Source organism: Delphinapterus leucas, chromosome 2, assembly GCF_059928025.1.
Source record: "Delphinapterus leucas isolate spDelLeu-1000000601 "Yukka" chromosome 2, BTC_Dleu_Yukka2, whole genome shotgun sequence".
Lineage (NCBI taxonomy): Eukaryota > Metazoa > Chordata > Mammalia > Artiodactyla > Monodontidae > Delphinapterus > Delphinapterus leucas.
The window spans coordinates 70,029,414-70,048,012 of NC_143130.1; the positions used below are offsets into that span (position 1 = coordinate 70,029,414).

General features: G+C 53.0%; 1 protein-coding gene across 3 annotated transcripts; it reads left to right on the top strand.

The window, feature by feature from the left end:
* The first annotated feature begins 19 nt into the window (after window positions 1-19).
* Window positions 20-18,578, top strand: CLN6 (CLN6 transmembrane ER protein). 3 transcript variants are annotated; one of them, XM_022579876.3, is made up of 7 exons: window positions 20-265; window positions 7,221-7,335; window positions 10,487-10,585; window positions 11,747-11,935; window positions 12,238-12,293; window positions 13,816-13,938; window positions 15,565-18,577. In XM_022579876.3, exons 1-7 carry the CDS (start codon window positions 180-182, stop codon window positions 15,833-15,835), a joined length of 939 nt encoding a protein of 312 aa, XP_022435584.1. In that variant the 5' UTR covers window positions 20-179; the 3' UTR covers window positions 15,836-18,577. The 3 variants fall into 3 exon arrangements, with proteins under 3 accessions (XP_022435584.1, XP_089763196.1, XP_022435586.1); XM_089907070.1 differs by having other exon boundaries at window positions 75-265; window positions 13,855-13,938; window positions 15,565-18,578; XM_022579878.3 differs by lacking the exon at window positions 20-265 and adding an exon at window positions 8,203-8,430 and having other exon boundaries at window positions 7,246-7,335; window positions 15,565-18,578.
* Window positions 18,579-18,599: the final 21 nt, after the last annotated feature.

Consider the following 18,599-nt stretch of genomic DNA (forward strand, 5'->3'; position numbering starts at 1 on the left):
CGCGGCGCGTCTCTTGTCCCGCCCCCCGCCGGCCCCTCCTCTGGCCCGCGCCTCTGGGGCCGAGCGCTCTCCCGCCGGTCCGCACCGGCGCTGGGTATTTGCTTTCGCGGCAGTCAGGCCAGCCGAGCCCGTTTCCAGCTCGGGGCAGCGGGACGGAGGGCCCGGCCGGCGGGGCAGCCATGGAGGCGGCGGCACGGAGGCGGCAGCACCCGGGAGCGGCGGGTGGCCCGGGCGCGCAGCCGGGCGCCTCCTTCCTGCAGGCCAGGTGGGCGCGCGTCGGCGGGCGGAGCTGAACAACAGCCCCGCCACGTGACGGGGAGGGCGGGAGACCGGGGCCGCGGAGCCCGGGTGGGTAGTCCACACGCTATCCCTGCAGCTGCTTCTCGCTCACTCCCCTGAGCCCCGCCTCCGCGCTCCTTTCTCTTCCTGGGGGAACCCCGTGCCCCGGGAGGCTCAGCGGCGGGGTTCAACTGCCCAGCGGCCCGGCCGGCTCTAGGACAGTCGCTCAGCTGGGGTCCAGGAAACTCGGGGTGGGGACGTCGGCGGCGGGCCCAGAGGACATCTCTGCTCACTAGGGACCCCAACGCGCCTGCAAGCCCCGGGCGCCAACCCGAGTTCTCGGGGTGCCTCTAAACTTGACTTGGGTTCTGATATTAACAGGAGACTCACTCCTTGCCCCGAGGAACCAAAGAATGTGGGAATGTAAATGGAACAGACAGCGAAATGTGGAAGCTCCCCTCCAGAGAAAGAATTAGGAAGGGCTTTTTCCACATGGTTGCTGTTCCCTTCTCTCAGTAAGGGGAAGTTATTGGCTTATGTAGCTGAGACCAGGTGCTTGGGGCAGAGGAAGAGGTACAGAAGCCACCTTTTAATCTTTCCCTCCACTGTACTTTCATACCATTTTACAAATTATAGACATTCATTGCACATAGTAGGCATTCATTAAGCGTCTCTGTTGTGTCCAGCGCTGTGCCAGGCACTAAAGCGGTGGGTAAGGTGAAGCTAGGAGGGTCCCACAGTCCGGTAGGGCGGGCCTGGGAGGAACAGTCCAGGGGCTGAGAGCTCGTCTTGGAGGGCTGCCTGGAGGAAGTGGAGCTTGAGCTGCATCTCAAAGAACTCAGTAGGTGACAGGGGAAGAAAGGCTGTTTCAGCCAGGGGAAGCTTGGGAAAGGCAAGGAGTGCAGTGGTGCTGGAGCTTTCTTTGTGTACAGTGGCAGGAGGATGCAGACTGATTGTGAAGGGCCTTGAATGGCAGCAGAGCTGGGACCAGAGTGAGAGCCTTGAGTGCAAAAATTAAGGAGATGCTGTCGGGGCACTAGTGTTCAAAAACCTTCCGTGGCTCCCCTATGCCTACTTAAATGTTGGGCCCTGTGTGCCTCACTTGCCTCACCCTAGTTCCTGCCCTAAATGTCAGGCTAAGGATGCAGCTTTTGTTCTGTAGGGCACGGGGGAGCCATGGAAGGTTTTTGAGCACTAGTGTGCTCAGTTTTAGGAAGTTTGTGGTATGATTTGGGATGAAGTCTGAGAGACTTGGGTGAGAGTAGCTCTTTTTCATGCTACTAAGGACATCTCTGTTCCGGATCACCTATAAGTTGGGAGTCTTTGACTGCCTTGACCTGTGGTAGTCCAATTAGAACAGTGTGTGAGTAGTGGATATGGTCACCACTTTATCTCATATGCAGGGTTTCCACGTGCAGCATCTCACTCAGTCTTTTTGTATTTTGCATATGTGGAAACTGAGGTCTAAGGAGGTTTACATCATTTGCCGGCAAGAACCAGGGCCTAAACCCAGGGCTTCTGTTTTCTGTTCTTACTACTCCACTTTGGCTATTCCTCTTTACTCCTACATGAGCTCCCCACCATCCAGGTTGCTCGTGGGGATGGCATGAGAGGCTGGCTGTCTTCCAGGGTGTCCCTGCCCGCCCTCATTGGGTGCCTGTAGGCTGGTTCTCAATATCATTGCTGCACAAGACAGTAGGCAGAATCATCCTGTCTGACTCCTAGGATGCTTGGATTTCCTCTGCTACATTCATGCTTTGCTTACATACCTCTACTGACAAGGTGCTCACTACCTTTCAAGGTACTCTATTCCAGCTTCCACCTGCTCTGTTGACAGTTTTTTGTATTGTAATCAAAGTAATACATGCCCATGATTAAATACAGCTGCACAGACAGGCTTAGAGTAAAAAGCAGTGGCCCTTTTTCCACCTCTCCCTAGTACCAGAGACAACCATGTTAGCTTCTTTTAACTGTTTCTACCAGAATTAAATTCATATTTCTAAATAATAATAACAAATACTACGTACATACCACTTTCTGTGGGCCAGGCCCTGCTCTTAAGTTTTTGCATTTAAAAAAAAGAAAAAGTTTTTGCATAATTTAATTCAGCCACAACTCTTGACGTAAGATCTAGTATTATCCCCCGTTTTACAGATGAGAACATTGAGGCCCAGGAGGTAACTTGCTCAAGATTTAGTTAGTGGTAGAGCTGGGATATGAACCCAGGCAGTCTCCAAAGTCCACACTCAAAAGCAATGCTCAGGGCTTCCCCGGTGGCGCAGTGGTTAAGAATCCGCCTGCCAATGCAGGGGACACGGGTTCAATCCCTGGTCTGGGAAGATCCCACATGCCGCGGAGCAACTAAGCCTGTGCGCCACAACTACTGAGCCTGCACTCTAGAGCTCGTGAGCCACAACTACTGAAGTCCGCATGCCTAGAGCTCGTGCTCTGCAACAAGAGAAGCCACTGCAATGAGAAGCCCGCACACCACAATGAAGAGTAGCCCCCTCTCACCGCAACTAGAGAAAGCCCACAAGCAGCAACAAAGGCCCAACACAGCCAAAACTAAATAAATAAATTTTTTTTTTTTTTTAAAAAAAGCTATGCTCAACTGCTATTTCTTGGTTTATCAGTTGCCTCTAAGCTAATGTTTACCCACTAATTTCCTGTTATGATTTGGTTCACTTATGCCGCTCCTATCTTCACAAGATGGTTTTGTATCACCATTTTTAGTTTTGCTCTTTGTTACCTTTGTAGCCTTAAGGAATATGTATATACCATTATTTCTTTTACGGTCAGCTGTAAAGCACTATCTTTTTTTCCCCCAAAGTTTACTTATTTATTTATTTATTGAAGTATAGTTGATTTACAATAAGGGCAGTATCTCTTGATTCCTTTTTAAAAGAATATTAGTCTCCTACCTTAATCTCTAGCATTCTTTACCGTTTCCCCAACTCCTGTCATCTATAGTTTTACTTTCAAGTTGTCAAGGTTCACAGTAGTATTTACCTGCTGTTTTTTAACCATAATTGCCTTCCATGTTTTGTTTGTGGATTGATTCTGAACTTTGGAAATCAGTATACAATGTTTTTATTAGTTAAGCCATGTAAATATTGTTCCCTACAGAGTCCAGTAAGTTTAACAGTTACATTTGCTTTCTTGTATTGCTTTTGTTTTTCCTGGAGTTTCTAATTGCCTTTCCTTTTTTTCTCTTATTTTTTGCCTTCATTTTCTCATTTTTTGTTCAAACTTGTCATCATGTCAGGTATTTCACCATTGTGTATATAGAACCAAAATCAGTCCCTTTATAGTCCTCATTCACAGGTCCCTGCCTGACTCCACCATGGCTGAGACTGCTGACCGCTTTGAATATTTCATCTGTATGTTATGTACTTTATGTCAGGGGTCCCCAATACCCGGTACCAGTCCACAGCCTGTTAGGAACTGGGCTGCACAGCAGGAGGTGAGCAAGTGAGCAATCGTTCATCTGCCACTCCCCATCACCACCTGAACCATCCCCCCCCATTGCTCGCATTACTGCCTGAACCATCCCCCATCTCCTCCCCCCCCACCGCCGCCCCCCCACCCCCGTCCATGGAAAAACTGTCTTCCACAAAACTGGTCCCTGGTGCCAGAAAGGTTGGGGACCGCTGCTGTATGGTATGTGCTCCCCAGCTGTCGTGGTATCAGTTTTCCCAGATGGTAGACTTGTAAAGCCGTGGAGGAGATTAAAGGCCGTCCTTGTCTTGGGTTACCTGCCATCGTGCTTTCACTCTTCTCAGCAGGAGTTTCTGATGATCGAGGCCCAGAGCTGGCATGCCTGGAGGCCAGGTGTGTGAAGCCTGTGAAGTCAGAAAGCTGGGTTAGGTTTGAGGATGCTCATCCCCAAGAGAGGGGCTGGGGGAGAGGATGCCTTCACCCTTCATGATCTGCCCCCTGTGCTCAGAGTCCCAACAGGAGAAAACCAGTCAGATGCTCACCAATCTCGATTCCCAAGTTAGGTGTCTGCCCTGCACCTGCCCTTTTTCTTCCTGCTCTGCTCAGCCAGGCTGGACTCCTGATGGGGATCCCCCTTGGCTGAGTGCCTCCTGAGGTGGAAGAGGAAATAGTCCCTGAGCCCCTAGTGTGTGCTTCATATCCACAGCTTCCAGAGACCCACACTTAAGTGCTTCCCAGGCTTTCAGAACGCCTTTATTTCCTGTACCAAACATCCTGCTCTTTGCCCAGTTTGAAGGTTTCCAGAATAAAACACTGAGGACTGTCATTCTCCTTCCCCATCTAAGTTCTTCAGGCCCGGAGGTTGCCACCATCTGCTTTTTGAGGCCTTGCCCTGATGGTCACAAAGGGGAAGGGGCACGGTGGGACCTCTATACCAGTCACTTGTCTCAGACAATGACTGAATGTCTGCCCCCGTCCGAAGGCCCAGCAGCCCCTCCTCCTCCTTCCACCAATAAGCCAGGCATCTGAGCTCCCTTCAGCACCTTTCTCACTTCCACCTCCAGGCCTTTGATCCTGCTCTCCTGCTGCTTTTCTGCCTACTGGAATCCACCCATCCATGCTTCCAGGCTCCCTTTCTTCCTGCAGGTGTTGCATACTGCTTCAGGCTACACCGATCCCTCTCTATCTTGATCTCCTGATATGCCACAAAGCTTATAATAATAAGCAACAAAATAGCAAGCTACTTAGAGCACAGGTCTTGAATCCTTAGAGACCCAGGTTTGAATTCTCTGCCTTTCAGGACTCCTGGATTACGAGTGACAGAAAGCCAGTGTGAACTACAGCACCCTTAGCAAAAGGGAATGTATTGGCTCTTGTGGACAAACCATTGCCTTGGGAACGCCTGGAACTGGGAATGTGAACCCTCTCAGGCCTTCTTCTCCTCTTTCCCTGCTCCTCTCTGCAGGGCTGCTTCATTCTCACCTGGCTGTCCCTTGAGGCTGGAACCTTGGCCACAGGCAGCCCCGCGCTCTCATCTTTAGCGTCCCAGCACCAGAAAGGAAGATGCTCTTTTCAACTCTAGTTAGAAAAGTCCCACTGCTCCGGCCTGGGTCACTGGCCCTCCCTGTGGCTCAGGATACATCATCTCTCACCAGAAGAAGGAGGGAGTAGGAAGGCTGACAAAGGGAATAGTTGATGCAGCTTTTTTTTTTTTTTTTTTTTTTACATATGTCCACTCTTTTTTATTCTTTTCCTTATGATGCAGCTTCTTATTAGCGGGGGTAACCTTGGTTAAGCCTCAGTATCCTTATCTGTAAAATGGGAGGGTAACAGCCTCCTGTTAATGGCTGTGGGGATTAGATGAGATGGTGCTGGTGAAGCTCCTAGCACAGCACACAGTCGGCACTCAGTAAGTGGTGGGCACTGAGTAGAGGGGACAGGAAGACTTAGTTGACCTAGGAAAGGCCCACTCCACCCGCCTTGCCTGCCGCTAGAGGATGATGAGATCCTCCAAGAGCTTGCCTCTCTGTGTCTGGGTTGCTCTAGCAGCCCAGTGTGGACCATACTTGGAATTGGCTAAAAAGGATCCCAGAAAGTTATGGAAGCAATAGCAGTGTTGACAGAGTAAAATCTTCATGGTGCCTCTAAGCTGTTGTTTGCCACTAAAACGAATGAGTAACTGGTAACTGAGATTGTTTTATATCAGCCAGTAATCACTGAGCATAAATCAGGTACTGAGCTGAAAACTCTGGAGAATATGGACTCACATCACACAGCTCCTGGTCTTGGCACTAATGGGGCAGTACAATTTACCCCTCAGTCGTCTTAGGAGGAGTGAGCTGCTTGTCACTGGAAGTATGCAAGTAGTGGCAGGGACACTGTAAAGAGGATTTGTACTCTGATGGGGAGGTTGGTGAGTTGAGAGAACCTTAAAATCACCCTTCTTCTTGAGGGTCTAGATACGAGCAAAACTCCAGCCCTGTGATGTCATGGCCTGAGTGGGAGTTAGGGATGATGCACTCCCTGTAGTGGGCTTTGGGAAAAGCGTCATCAGGGAAGCCTTCTTGGAGGAGGTGGCACATGCACTGGCCCTTTAGCTTCAGCTCATTTGTGAAGAGCAGATGGCTGACTGCTTTGCAGGAGAGACAGGCATCCAAAGTTGTGTCGTCAGATGGTTCTCCTCTTCTTGCCACGTCTCTCACATCACCTTGTCCCTGCTGCCTTCCTTCTTAGGTTTCACTGTGGATTGGTGAGAAGAAGGACACCTGCAGCCCCGTTCCTACCTCCTCATGGTTCAGAAACCAAGGGAAAGGGAGATCCCCTGTTCATCCCAGTCTATAGTCTGTAAGGCACATCTCACCAGAGGGCTCTGATTGATCCAGCTCAGGTCACATGCCCATTCCGTGGACCAATCACTGTGGATACAATGATGGGTTAGAGGTTAAAAATATAAGCTCTGGAACCTAATCATTTAGGTTCAAATATTTAGCTATGTAACTTTGGGCAAAGTTGCTTAACATCTTGGGCCTCAGTTTTTTCACTTGTGTAATGGGGGTAATATTCTAACCTCAGATGGCTTCTGTCAGAATTAAGAGAGTTAAATGAGATGGTACGTGCAAACAGCTATAGTAGTGCCTGGAATATAGAAAGTGTTCGATAAAGGTTAGCTATCATCATCCATCACCGTGTTTCATGCTTTTCAGCCACATTCGCATCCTTTGCCCCATCTGATTTCCCCATCATTCCAGAGGTAAGAAAACCCAACAGTTATTATATCCTTTGGGCATTTTCCTGCCTGAATCATAGAGAAGCAAAGGTCAGGGCAGATGGAGTCCACTTCCAGGATACCTCCCCACGGACCACAGTATTTCCAGCAAAACCTTTTCCTAGAACTTAATCATGTGTGTTTCCTCCTGCTCTCAAATCTCTGTGGCTCATCTTCATGGGGAAGCTTCCCATGGGAGGAGAGAAGAGCTGACCCCTTTTGTCTGCCCCTTTCCCAGGCACAGCTCCGTCAAGGCTGATGAGGTTGCCAGCACGGCTCCCTTCCACCTTGATCTCTGGTTCTACTTCACCCTGCAGAACTGGCTTCTAGACTTTGGCCGCCCCATCGCCATGGTGAGTGTGAAGCTGTGGACAGAGCCCTGACCAGCAGTGAGGAGACAGGGTGACTTCAGTTGTCACAGTGACCTCAGACAAGTCATTGCCTCTACCAGTACACTGTGAGAATAGGTCTGGATGCTTTCATGTCCTTTGGTTCTACGGCTGTGACCAGTGTGGCAGCTACCAGCGAGCGGGGGATCCGGGGGGGCCTGACTAGTCATACTGCGCCCCCCCCCCATATCTCACACCCAGGTTTAACCAAAGCACCAATTCAGACAGTGGGGTATGAGAAAGGATCCCGCCTGCTTCCCCCACAGCCTTGGGATAGTATTGTTTTTCTGGAGGTGAAGAGTATAGGCCGAATTTGCCTATCATGTATGACTTGAGCCTTGGGTAATTTTTAGCGTCATCTGGTGAAACTGCCCCCTTCCCTCCAAGCCTACTTCATGCATCAGTGTCCAGTGGGAGCCTCTATGGAGATTAATACTGGAAGAGCACCAAATCCCCTCACTGGTCACGAATAAGATAGACAGGTAACAGAAGGTGAAAAAAATTGAGTGAGTTCCCACCAAGAACTAAGGTGTTAATTTTTGCATATGGGTGGTAAAACTAACAATATCCAGCACTGAAACTGCCACCTCTTACATGCTAGTGCTAATGCAAATTAGCAAAGCCCTTTGGGAAAGCAGTTTGTCAAGGCGATAACTAGTACCTAGAATAGTGCCTAGCAAGATATGTGCCCAGTATACTTGTACTGAATGAATAATAACAGCTAGAAATAGCGGTTAACATACATGGAGCGCTTACTCTGTTCTAAGCTCTTCATGTGTTTACACTTATTTAGTTCTCCCACCAATGCTATCATTAATCTCAATTTTATAGATGAGAAGAGTCGAGGATAGAGAGGGCAAATAACCGGCTCAAGGTCACCCAGCCAGCAAGTGGAGGAGCCAGCACCTGCCCCCAGGCACTCTGGCCCCAGAGCCCACCCCCTTCCATCCTGATTTTATCCAGAACCCTAATATGTTCATCCCTCCCGACTCAGTACGACCCCTGCCGAGCATCTGCCCTGAAGATATAATCAGCAAGAAGACAGCCTCTGTACCGAAGGTGTTCATTGCAGTGTTGTTATAATAGCCAAAACTTGGAAGGGACTTGAGTGTCCGGCAGTAGGGACTGGGTAAATCAGCTTTGCTGTACGCAGTCTAGAGGATGCTACCTGGGCATTAAACAGGAATTACGAATACTCTAGAGCAACCTGGAATGTTTAAGGAGAAAAAACATGCCTAAGTGTCATGCATATTCACTGCCTGCCAATTAGTAATGGCCCTAACAGTCTTGTATACACGGGATCAAAGACTTGAAGGGGATGAAGAAAAGCTTCCTGGCAGTGGTGTCGGGGAGGAGGTATGGTGGCTGCTGATTCCTCTTTCTGCAGGCTTGCCATAAGGTTTGCATGTTTTTTAAACGTAGGTGAAAGTAAAGGGACTGAGCCAGGAGTCAGGGCACCCAGTCAGGTTCATAAGTGACTTTGGGCAAGTCAGTGTCATCTGGGCTTTGGTTCTCTCATCTGTAAGAAGACTGGTTGGACTAGCTGCTCTGAGCCCCCGTGCAGCATGAAGGTTCCACATACTGGGGGACAAAGGAGCTGCCCATCAAACTGGTGTTACAGGGAGAGGGGAGATGAGGCCAGGGGCAGGCTCGTGGCTCTTCTCATTCATTAGGACTCAGCCTCATCAGGTCTAATAGGGGTCTCCTGCAGGGCAAATCACTTCCCCCATCCTGCTCAGAGTTGCTGTGGCCACTATAACCCTAACTAGGCTCATCGTGTATACACTGGAGCTTTTCAGATGTACCCATGATAGTCCCAAATTTGTAATAACTACAAAATAAAACCTTTTACAAGTTATAAAAGTAATATGTCATAGTTATAACAAGTCAGTTCATACCCAGGGGTATAAAGAAGTGTGAGACTCTCCCTTTCCAGTTCCACCCCTGACAGTTTGAGGCTCATCCTTCCACTCCTTTCTCTACTCATGCAAACATATGTATACATCCTTTTTTTTTTCTCTCTAACCAAAATGAGATTTTACTTTATACTTTATTTTACAACTTGCTTGTTTTACTTTAGAATATATCATGGATATCTCCCTGTCAGTACATATGAGGTGTCATTTCTGTTAATGGCTACTAAACCTTCTATAGAAAAGATGTACTGTAGTGTATTCAAGTAGTCAGCCTATTTCTGGTATTTTGCTCTCAAAGAGTATTTCAGCCAACATATATATCTTGCTATAGATAAAGATACAGAGATACATGCACCCAGCAAGTAAGAAAGAGAAAGAGATTGAGATTCTTGTATCCTGAGAGTTTTATTTCTGCAGGGTGAATTTTGGATCGAAATTTACGGTCATTACACGTGTTCTCAGTCAACAGAGAGCGGGCGTACGGTGCGGCAGGGCAGAGGTTGTGAAGTGTTTTGACCTCGAATAGGGGTTTTCCCACTGACACCGACAAGGCTGGGACTCACAGTGTAGAGCAGTAGGAGGAACAAGGGCATTCTAGACAGAGGAACAGCCCTGGCCTGCCTGCCTCTCTCAGGGAAGGTAGAAAAGGAAGAATTGAATCTTTGTAGAAATCACTTACTTTCTCCTTTGTTTCATAAGGTATAGTTTCGACCTGATTTGGAAGTGGTCCATCTGCTCAGTGGACAGAGTGTTTTTCCATACCTGGGTGGCCAGGAGATCTTGTCATCATCCTAGGACCTGGAGTGCCAGATCCTTAAGGGTCCATGTAGATCACCTGGGCCACATTTCGTGTTACAGATGGGGGAACTGAGGCCTGAAGAGGGGAAGAACTTGCCCAGGGTCACCCAGAACGTTGGTGCACAACTGAGTCCCAAAGGAGCCTCCAACTCTCAGGCCGGTACCCAGGGACCTTTATTTAGTACCCACAGGGAGAGGGACACAGGGTCAGGCCCTGGATTTGTGTCTACTGTGTGCTTACCTTCTCTGGGACTCAGTTTGTCTGTCTGAAAACACCTTGACTTCAGTGCTGCTGAGAGGATCCCAAGAGATCACAGAAAGAATGAAGTGTGTGCAGAAGAGGTTCTGAGGGTCTCATGGGGCTGTGCCTAGTAAAAATCATTCCTCCCCTTGCTCCCCAGCTGGTGTTTCCTCTTGAGTGGTTTCCGCTTAACAAGCCCAGCGTGGGGGACTACTTCCACATGGCCTACAACATCATCACGCCCTTTCTTCTGCTCAAGGTACAGTCCAAGGCTCCCTGCCCTCCCTTCCCACCCTCATTTCTTCCTCCACCCGGCAGGGAGCTGGTGCCAAGCCCCGGGAGTGCCCTGAATCAGACTGTCCCCTGCCTAACTCTGGGGGACGAAGGCTGTGATAGAGGGATATGTCAAGCCCCAGGAGAGGCAGGACTGCCTCTGGCCAGGAGGGATGGAGAAGGCCTCCCCAAGGAGGGGCGTTTGATTTGGACCTCCGCCTGGTGTGCTTGGGGTTGAACTGGGAGAGACCTTCAGGCAGGAGCACCTGAAGACAAGGCCGTGCTAGAGGAGCCATAATACATCTGGGGAGGCTGAGGTGGAAGGAGTGGCTGGATCGCCCAGGGCGAGCGAGGTCAGGGACCAGTTGGGAAGGCAGGTGAGGGCCAGGTGGCAGGAAGGGCAGCAAAGGAGGGTGAACTCTCTCCTCTGGCCTGGAGATCCCTGACTTTGAGATACCACTGGGAACACAGAGCTGTCTCCTAGATAGCTGCGGGAGATAGATATCTGGGTGATGGCTATCTCCAAGGTAGCTCTCGGCAATGCTGGCTTTGCATTTTGCCACATAAGGGCTCTTAAAACTATTGCTGTTTACTGTCCCCATCATTTTGTTTTTAGAGAGACATTTCAGATCTCCAAAAAATAGGGAAGGTGTAATCTCAGAATTCAGAGGGTCTAAATTTAGTAAAAGAATTTAGTTTCAGAAGCACCTGCCGCATCCCTGTCGTTTTCATTTTTGTTTGCTTGGATTGCTCAGTTGCTCAGAAATGGGAGGGTCTCCTCAACAGGCCAGCCCAGTGACCCAGGAGCAGAACTGGGGGTGGTGGGAGGGCAGGACCTGGAGCCTGGATGCCTGTGTCACCTCCAGCACAGCCCGTGGGTGTGTGTGACCTTGGGCAGAGCTGGCCCTGCTCAGTGTGTTTCCTCTCCAGCACAAAAGGGTGCTGATCCCTGGCCCCTGCTGGGTTCACAGGGATCTTGTGAGACTCTGGAGGCTGGACTGGCCCCACTAAAGGGACCCACCAATTTGAGAGTGACGTTCCAGCTGGTGGCATCCATCCCACTCTGGGTGTGAGGGAGGGAAGCAGAGGGCGGCTCCTATCATGGTGGAGGCGGGGGTCATGCTGTCGGGCCTCCCTCTGACCTCAGCTCATCGAGCGGTCCCCACGCACCCTGCCGCGCTCCATGATCTATGTCAGCATCATCACCTTCATCATGGGCGCCAGCATCCACCTGGTGGGTGACTCTGTAAACCACCGCCTGATCTTCAGCGGCTACCAGAACCACCTGTCAGTCCGCGAGAACCCCATCATCAAGAATCTCAAGCCGGAGACGCTGGTGAGCCTCCACCCCGGCAGTGCGATCCGTCCTGGGGCCCAAAGAGGCTGCCCGACCTATCATGGTGCCCTAGATGAGGGCAGCCCCGCCCCAAGCTAGGATGCTCCTGTGTTGCTAGGAAGTGGCACGTAGGCTCCCACCAGGGCCCCCTCCTCCGGGTAGGGAGGGACTGAGGGCAGCTGGGGGAGGCCTGGGCATTGGGGGGAGGGGGGCCGCCGGGTTGCGTGGGTCCCGTACCCTCCCTGAAGCCCCTCCCCGAAGCCCCTCCCACTCTGACCCTGACTCGCCTCTGCCGCCCCCAGATCGACTCCTTTGAGCTGCTCTACTACTACGACGAGTACCTGGGCCACTCCATGTGGTGAGTAATGGGGCCCGTGGCCCCAGCCAGCTCTGCCGCCGGCCTTGGTGACACTGAACAAGGGCCTGGGGTCTCCAGGTGTCAAGAGCAGCGGCTGGAATGGCAAGCTCTTCCCGGCGGGAGCGCTGTCACTCAGCTCTGGCTCCCGCCGCGCCGCCTTCCGCTCCCGCCAGCCCGCGGTGCCCGCGGCGGCCACTAGAGGGCAGCGAGTGGCTGTCCTCCCTGAGCCGAGGCTGCAGCGCTGATAAACATTCTCCCCCACCCCGGGGATGGGGATGGGGACCCCGCCGGGTCGGGCTGCGGTGTTGGGCATGGAGGCGGGGAGGAAGATGAGCAGGTCCGGCTGGACTGGGGCGGGGGTGGGGCGGGGGCAGGGTGCTGTCTGTGCCCCCGCTCCTCCTAACTCCCAGGGGAGCGCCTCCCTCCCACCCCTTCACCCACAGTGGAGGAAACCTCACGAATGCGGGCTCAGCCACAGGAGATGCAGGGCCCAAGCTGGGGCAGTCATCTCTTCCAGGCCCACACCTTACACAGGAAAAGCTGGGGCTGGTGGGAGGGGGTTTGGCCCTGGGTTGACAGCTAGTGACGGAGCCAGCCCTGGGCCTGGGTGGCTCCACTCCCGAGCGAGGTGGGCTTACTCTTGTCGCACTTGCCCTACGCTGTGTTTCTAGGTTCTGTTTGGGGGCCTGGAAGGTCAGGGGCTTCCTGGACAGGCAGGCCTCTTGCCGGTTCTCCCTGGCCTGTGCCAGAAGACCCTTTCGGTGGGAGGCTGGGGACGGGAGGAGGAGAGAGGAAGAGAGGCTGGAGAAACGAAGGAGCAGGAGAGGACTGGGCACATGAGGGGCAGGAGGGAAGGTGGGGAAGGAGTCAAGGTGGCAGGAGGGAAGAGAAGGGGGGTGTGATGGCACAGGTGCGTGGGGAGAGCAGCCTGTGTGTGGAGAGGAGAGAGGGCGGTACCTTTGGGGTGAGATGGTGTGTGTGTGGAAAGGGGGTGAGGCTGTGGGCTGAGTGTGGGTGAAGGGGCTTCACAGAGCTCCTTGGAGTCCTCTGGCAGGTGCTGTCCCCCCCACCTTATTTTAAACTGGGACCTCGGGCCTCTCCCTCCTCGACCCTGCTGGGTACACCCCTTTCCAGGGCAGTGAGGGGCTGGGATTGCTGGTATTTGGGTGCGTACACGAGGCAGATACACACACACACACACACACACACACACACACACACACACACGGAGTGAGTGGGGTGGCCAGCGCCGCGTGGGAGGGAGCTGCCCCTCCCCGGACCCCCCAGCCTGCGGGGCTCTGACCAGCATGTGCTCAGGGAGCAGACCTCATCTTCCCGCTTCCCTCCTGGACCCCCTGCTCGGGAAAGGCTGCCAGGGAAGAGTGCCACCCGAACCAGGCATTTTTGTAAACCACGAAGTGAGACTGCATAGAATGGTGCCGGGAACCAGTACAAGGACGGGCGGGGAAGAGGCCCTGGGTGGGGGCAGCTGGGCGGCTCAGCACTGGTTTCCCTGCTGCAGGTACATCCCCTTCTTCCTCATCCTCTTCATGTACTTCAGCGGCTGCTTCACTCCCACCAAAGCTGAGAGCTCAATGCCAGGACCAGCCCTGCCCCTGGTGGTGCCCAGCGGCCTGTACTACTGGTGAGTGGACGCTGGACCTGGGGTGCGGGGAGGCTGGGAGCCCTTAGTGAGCCAGGGAGTGAAAATGTGCTCTTGACCACAGGGCTGCTGTGTGACCCCAGGTGAGACTCTCCCTGTTGAGGTCCCTGCTTCCTCCTCTTTCAGTGGGGATTGTGACTGCCTTATGGTGGCCGCTCTGTGACCAGGAAGCCAGGCCTGAGTGTGACCTCTTCACATTCAGAGTGCAACCTCGGGGCCAATAGAATCCATCTCCGACACCAGGCCCTGTAAAGGCCTTGGGACCTCAATTTACTCCTCTGTGAAATGGGAATAATACCCACCTGTCTCCCTTTTAGGACATGGTGAGAATCCAGGGAGAGAGAAAGGGGCTTTGTAAACTATGGAGCATCATGGAGATGACAAGGACAGATATGTGGGGAATTCCATGGCCTCAGGGGCTCCCTGCCTGGTTTCCTTTTCCCTCCAGCTCTCTCTTCCCATTCCAGGGGCTCCAGGCCTCAGCCAGGCTCCTACCCCTCCTCTGTCACTTCCGCTCTGGAGAAAGGCTCCCCTGGGGATTGTGGGTGTCCTGGAAACAACTAGCCTTTCTCTGGTGGGAAGCCTCCAGCCAAATGAAAAGGGCCTCCGCTCCTGGGGCCAGCTCCGGCCCACCTCCAGGGGCTGCCTGTGGCCAGCAGTGGGGGTCCACCAGGGCAAATCCGCATGCCCGCTGAGGGCAGGATTAACAGGAATGGGTGGCCACTACAGCTGGAGGGAAACAGGTGAGACGTGGGAAGGAGCTTCGGCCCGTTCTTACCCATAGCACTACCAGAGTGATAGCTACAGGAGGCCGTTTATTGAACAATATGCTTTTCCAAGTATGTAGTTCTTGAGAGATAGGGCCATTTATGCCCCCTTTATTAGCAAGGAAACAGAGGCTCCAAGATGTCATGTAAATTCCCCAAGGCGACACAGCCACTAAGTTGCAGAGCTATGTAGTTCCTTGAGTGGGATGGGTCAGCATCTATAGGCAGGGGAGTGGACGAGATAACCTCTCAGAAGCCCTCTAGCCAGTGTTACTGAGTTCCTGGCCACATGCTAGGTACTGCCTTAAGAGATGGAGAGAACCCTGGGAGATGAGACTGTCCCAGCCTTCAACGAGACAGTAATGACAGCTCCCATCAGCTGAAACTGCATTCCCAAACTCAGACGCCTTTAGGAACCAAGCTGGTAACAGACATGCATGAAGCAGGCATCAAGTGAGGCAGTAGGGAGTGGTGGGGACTGTGGCAAGCTGCAGAGCAATGCTCTTGTCTAAAGGCAGCCGCTGCTTTCTCCTCATCCGTTATTGTTATGTGGGAATACAAGCCCAAGGTGAGCAGGGAAACCAGAACTCCACATTGGCAGGTAATCTGCTATTTACATACTGGCAACAAATTCAATGTTTTAAAAAACAGTAACTCTACAAGCCAAATCAATATGCTGCGTATGGGCCACGGCTCAGAGTGAAGTGGTTGCCTCAGCCCCTCACTTGACGTGCTAATCTGACCCACTGGGTGGGCAGCCTGGTACTTGGGTAGAGGGAGGGATGCTGGGCAGGATGGGCTGTCACGGCACCCACCTCCGCTCACGCACGGGCCTCCTTAGGTACCTGGTCACCGAGGGCCAGATCTTCATCCTCTTCATCTTCACCTTCTTCGCCATGCTGGCCCTTGTCCTGCACCAGAAGCGCAAGCGCCTCTTCCTGGACAGCAACGGCCTCTTCCTCTTCTCCTCCTTTGCCCTCACCCTCCTGCTCGTGGCGCTCTGGGTCGCCTGGCTATGGAATGACCCCGTACTCAGGAAGAAGTACCCGGGCGTCATCTACGTCCCTGAGCCCTGGGCCTTCTACACCCTCCACGTCAGCAGCCGACACTGAGTCCGGAGGAGTATGTGCACCCCAGATCCTCACCCAACCTCAGGCTGCACGGGGTGTCGAGCCACCTGACCGTGGGCAGCCAGAGGCCACGCTCCCCGCCACCCACCGGCCTGATCTCAGGGTCTGGCAGTGGTCTCTGGTCTCCCTCTGCCAGAAGCTCTCTCTCCCTCCCCACTCCAGGATCGTGGCACCCCTTCGTGTGAGGCTGACTGCAGGTTTCTGAGTGGCCGCCGAAGGCAGAGTTCTCACGCACTTGTACTGTTCCCTGAGCCGCTCACTAGGGGTGGGGACGTCGTGAGGTTCTTCAGTCAGCCTTGTCTCAGCCTCAGTCTCTGCCTGCCACCAGCAGGCCTGTTCCCAGGAAAGGGGCCCTCGTTCCCCATGGGACACCCCCCCCCGCCTCCCCCGAGGCACTGGGGCCCCGTCTCCTCCCTCGGCTGCGGGCCCTCGGCCTCATTTCCCAGCAGTGCCGGCCTGCGTGTGCGCAGGGGTCTCGGGGACCTGCCTCGCCTCCCCCGGCCCCGCCTCCTCTCCTGTGCTCTCAGGGAGCCCTGTGCCTCAGAGCCTCCTTTCACCCTGCATGCAGTGGTCCCCCAGCCCCCATCAGTCCCCGTCTGCTGTCAGCATCAGGGGTGAGAAGTGTGACTAAAGGCGGTGTGGAGCCCAGCCTGGCTGGCTGCTGCTGCTTCTTACTTTGGGAGTGAATTTGGGAGGCAGGAGGAGGGCGGTCCCTGGAGCAGGGGAGGGAGTGGCTGGTCTGGGGCCCAGGCAGGAGCCCTGGGCTGATCCAAGGGCCCACTCAGCCCCGTGTGGCTGAGAGCAGCTGTTGCCACTGGCCGCTGGCCTTCCGTGCCACTTAGTAGGATCCTGCGGTTGGGGGTCACCTCAGGAGCAAGAAGGGCCTCCTCTAGGTCCCAGCTCTCTTCAGAGGAGTCTGGGGGTGGCTCTCAGGGGTGGGGACCAGCATAGGGCATCTCCAGACCTGCCCCTCAGAGATGTCCCACTGAGCCTCCCAGCTGTGCTGCCAGCCCGTTCCAGGGGCTGAAGCAGAGAGGGTGCCCTTTGGGGCAAGGTGGCGGACCTGGTTTGTGGGAGGTTGGCACTTAGCCTTGGGCAAGTTGTTTAATCCCTTGGGGCCTCAGCTCTTGATCTTTGAGGGTCTCAGCCTCACCACACAGCCACCGGGGGCTTTGTGGGCTACTGTTACTAGAAAACACAGGGGAGGGCCACGCTGAACAGGAGACGCATTGTCGGCCATGTTGTGATGAGAGAAACACCTTTTGAGGAAAGCAGCTTTGTTTTTCAGCGTTGCTGCCGAGGCATGTTACAGCACGGTGACCCTTCCCACACCCAGAGTGTGGACATAAAGACTGGAGTTTAGGATTCCCACTTTGCCTTTCACAGGCACCTTTTAAAATAACCACTCAGGGTTTAAACCCATAAAAAGCTGGTGACCTCCACCCCTCCCGCTTTAGATAGGTATTTGGTAGCCTGCTCTCTTCTCCCTCAGGATCTGGGACGGAGGATGGTCCTACCCCTGACTCATTGCGCCCCCTGGCGTCTGGGATCTGAAACAATAAATCTTGTGGCTCTACTTCCTTCGTGTGGATGTATTGAAACTGCCTTCAATCAAAAGGACCCCATGGGTTTCATTTCCCCAGAGTGGGAGCTGGATGCCGAGGGAGCTGCCTGCCGCCCCTGCGTGGGTGGCTTGTGCCCCCTGAATCAGCAGGTCACAAGTCTCTACATTCTTAATTCATAAGCCAGCTGCGGCCTTTCAGCACACAAGGGCCCCCACCTGCCCAGCAACCTCGTTTGACCCCTTCCCTACCTCAAGGCCACTGTTAACTCCAAAGCCTGCTCCAGGCCTGTTCTCCATAGAAGGACTTAATGGATATCGTCTGAGCAGGCATAGCCCTGGTTATGTGGGGTCTGAAGCTTATACAATTTTGCGAGTGCTTGATAAGAAAACAGTTGAAAAAAAAAAGTGAATAAAAAATTAGATGAAAACGAGTGTTTAGAATGGAAAAGAAATCACAGCAAGTTATTGGAGCCTTGGAGAGTCATGTCCCTCTTGACCAAGATCTCTTTGGGCAGTTTACTGAAAATGTTGCCCTAGAAATACTTCTTAATTGCCCCCTGGCTTCCCTCCACCTAGAAAACTCTAGGCCAATGGTTTTCAAAGTATGGTCCTGACTGGCAGCATCTAGATGGCAGGAGAAAATGCAGATTCTTTCCCCCTTTCACCTGCTGAATCAGAAATTCTGGTGATGGGGCCCTTCAGGTGAACAAAATCTCAGCCCCCAAGTGGCATTGGAGGGGGTTTCTGTTTTGCGGCCTGAGTTGAAGTGTAGCCTACACACGACAAGGTAAAGCATACACCTTGAGAATTTTTGTATAGTGAACTCTCAGGTAGCCACCACCCCGTGCAGGTGTTTTCAGTCATGAGAAACACCCCTTAGAGACACCTAAAAACACCTAAAAAAGGAGTTGGCCAGGGTGTCTCAGTTGGTGTGCCTTTGGGGACACAGCCCCAAACTCTAGCACACACTGACCTAAACTCAAGGAAATGTCACATGTATGGTCAGGCCGTTCAAGATGGCTGTTCTCTTGCTCTCTGTACATCCCCAGCTCGACCAGGCCCTGCTTCGCTCCCATGACCATCCAGTCCTCTTAATCGTAGGGCTTAACTAGTCCCTGGTAACCGAGGAGCCCACCTGACGTCAATTCCCCCTATAACTGGTAACCTCCTTCCCCCGCAGAG

Excerpts from the sequence above, each read along its gene's own strand:
- CLN6 (XM_022579876.3), top strand. The coding sequence starts at position 180 with ATGGAGGCGGCGGCACGGAGGCGGCAGCACCCGGGAGCGGCGGGTGGC. Across the intron at positions 7,336-10,486 it reads TTGGCCGCCCCATCGCCATG|CTGGTGTTTCCTCTTGAGTG; the intron begins GTGAGTGTGAAG and ends CTTGCTCCCCAG. Across the intron at positions 10,586-11,746 it reads CGCCCTTTCTTCTGCTCAAG|CTCATCGAGCGGTCCCCACG; the intron begins GTACAGTCCAAG and ends CTCTGACCTCAG.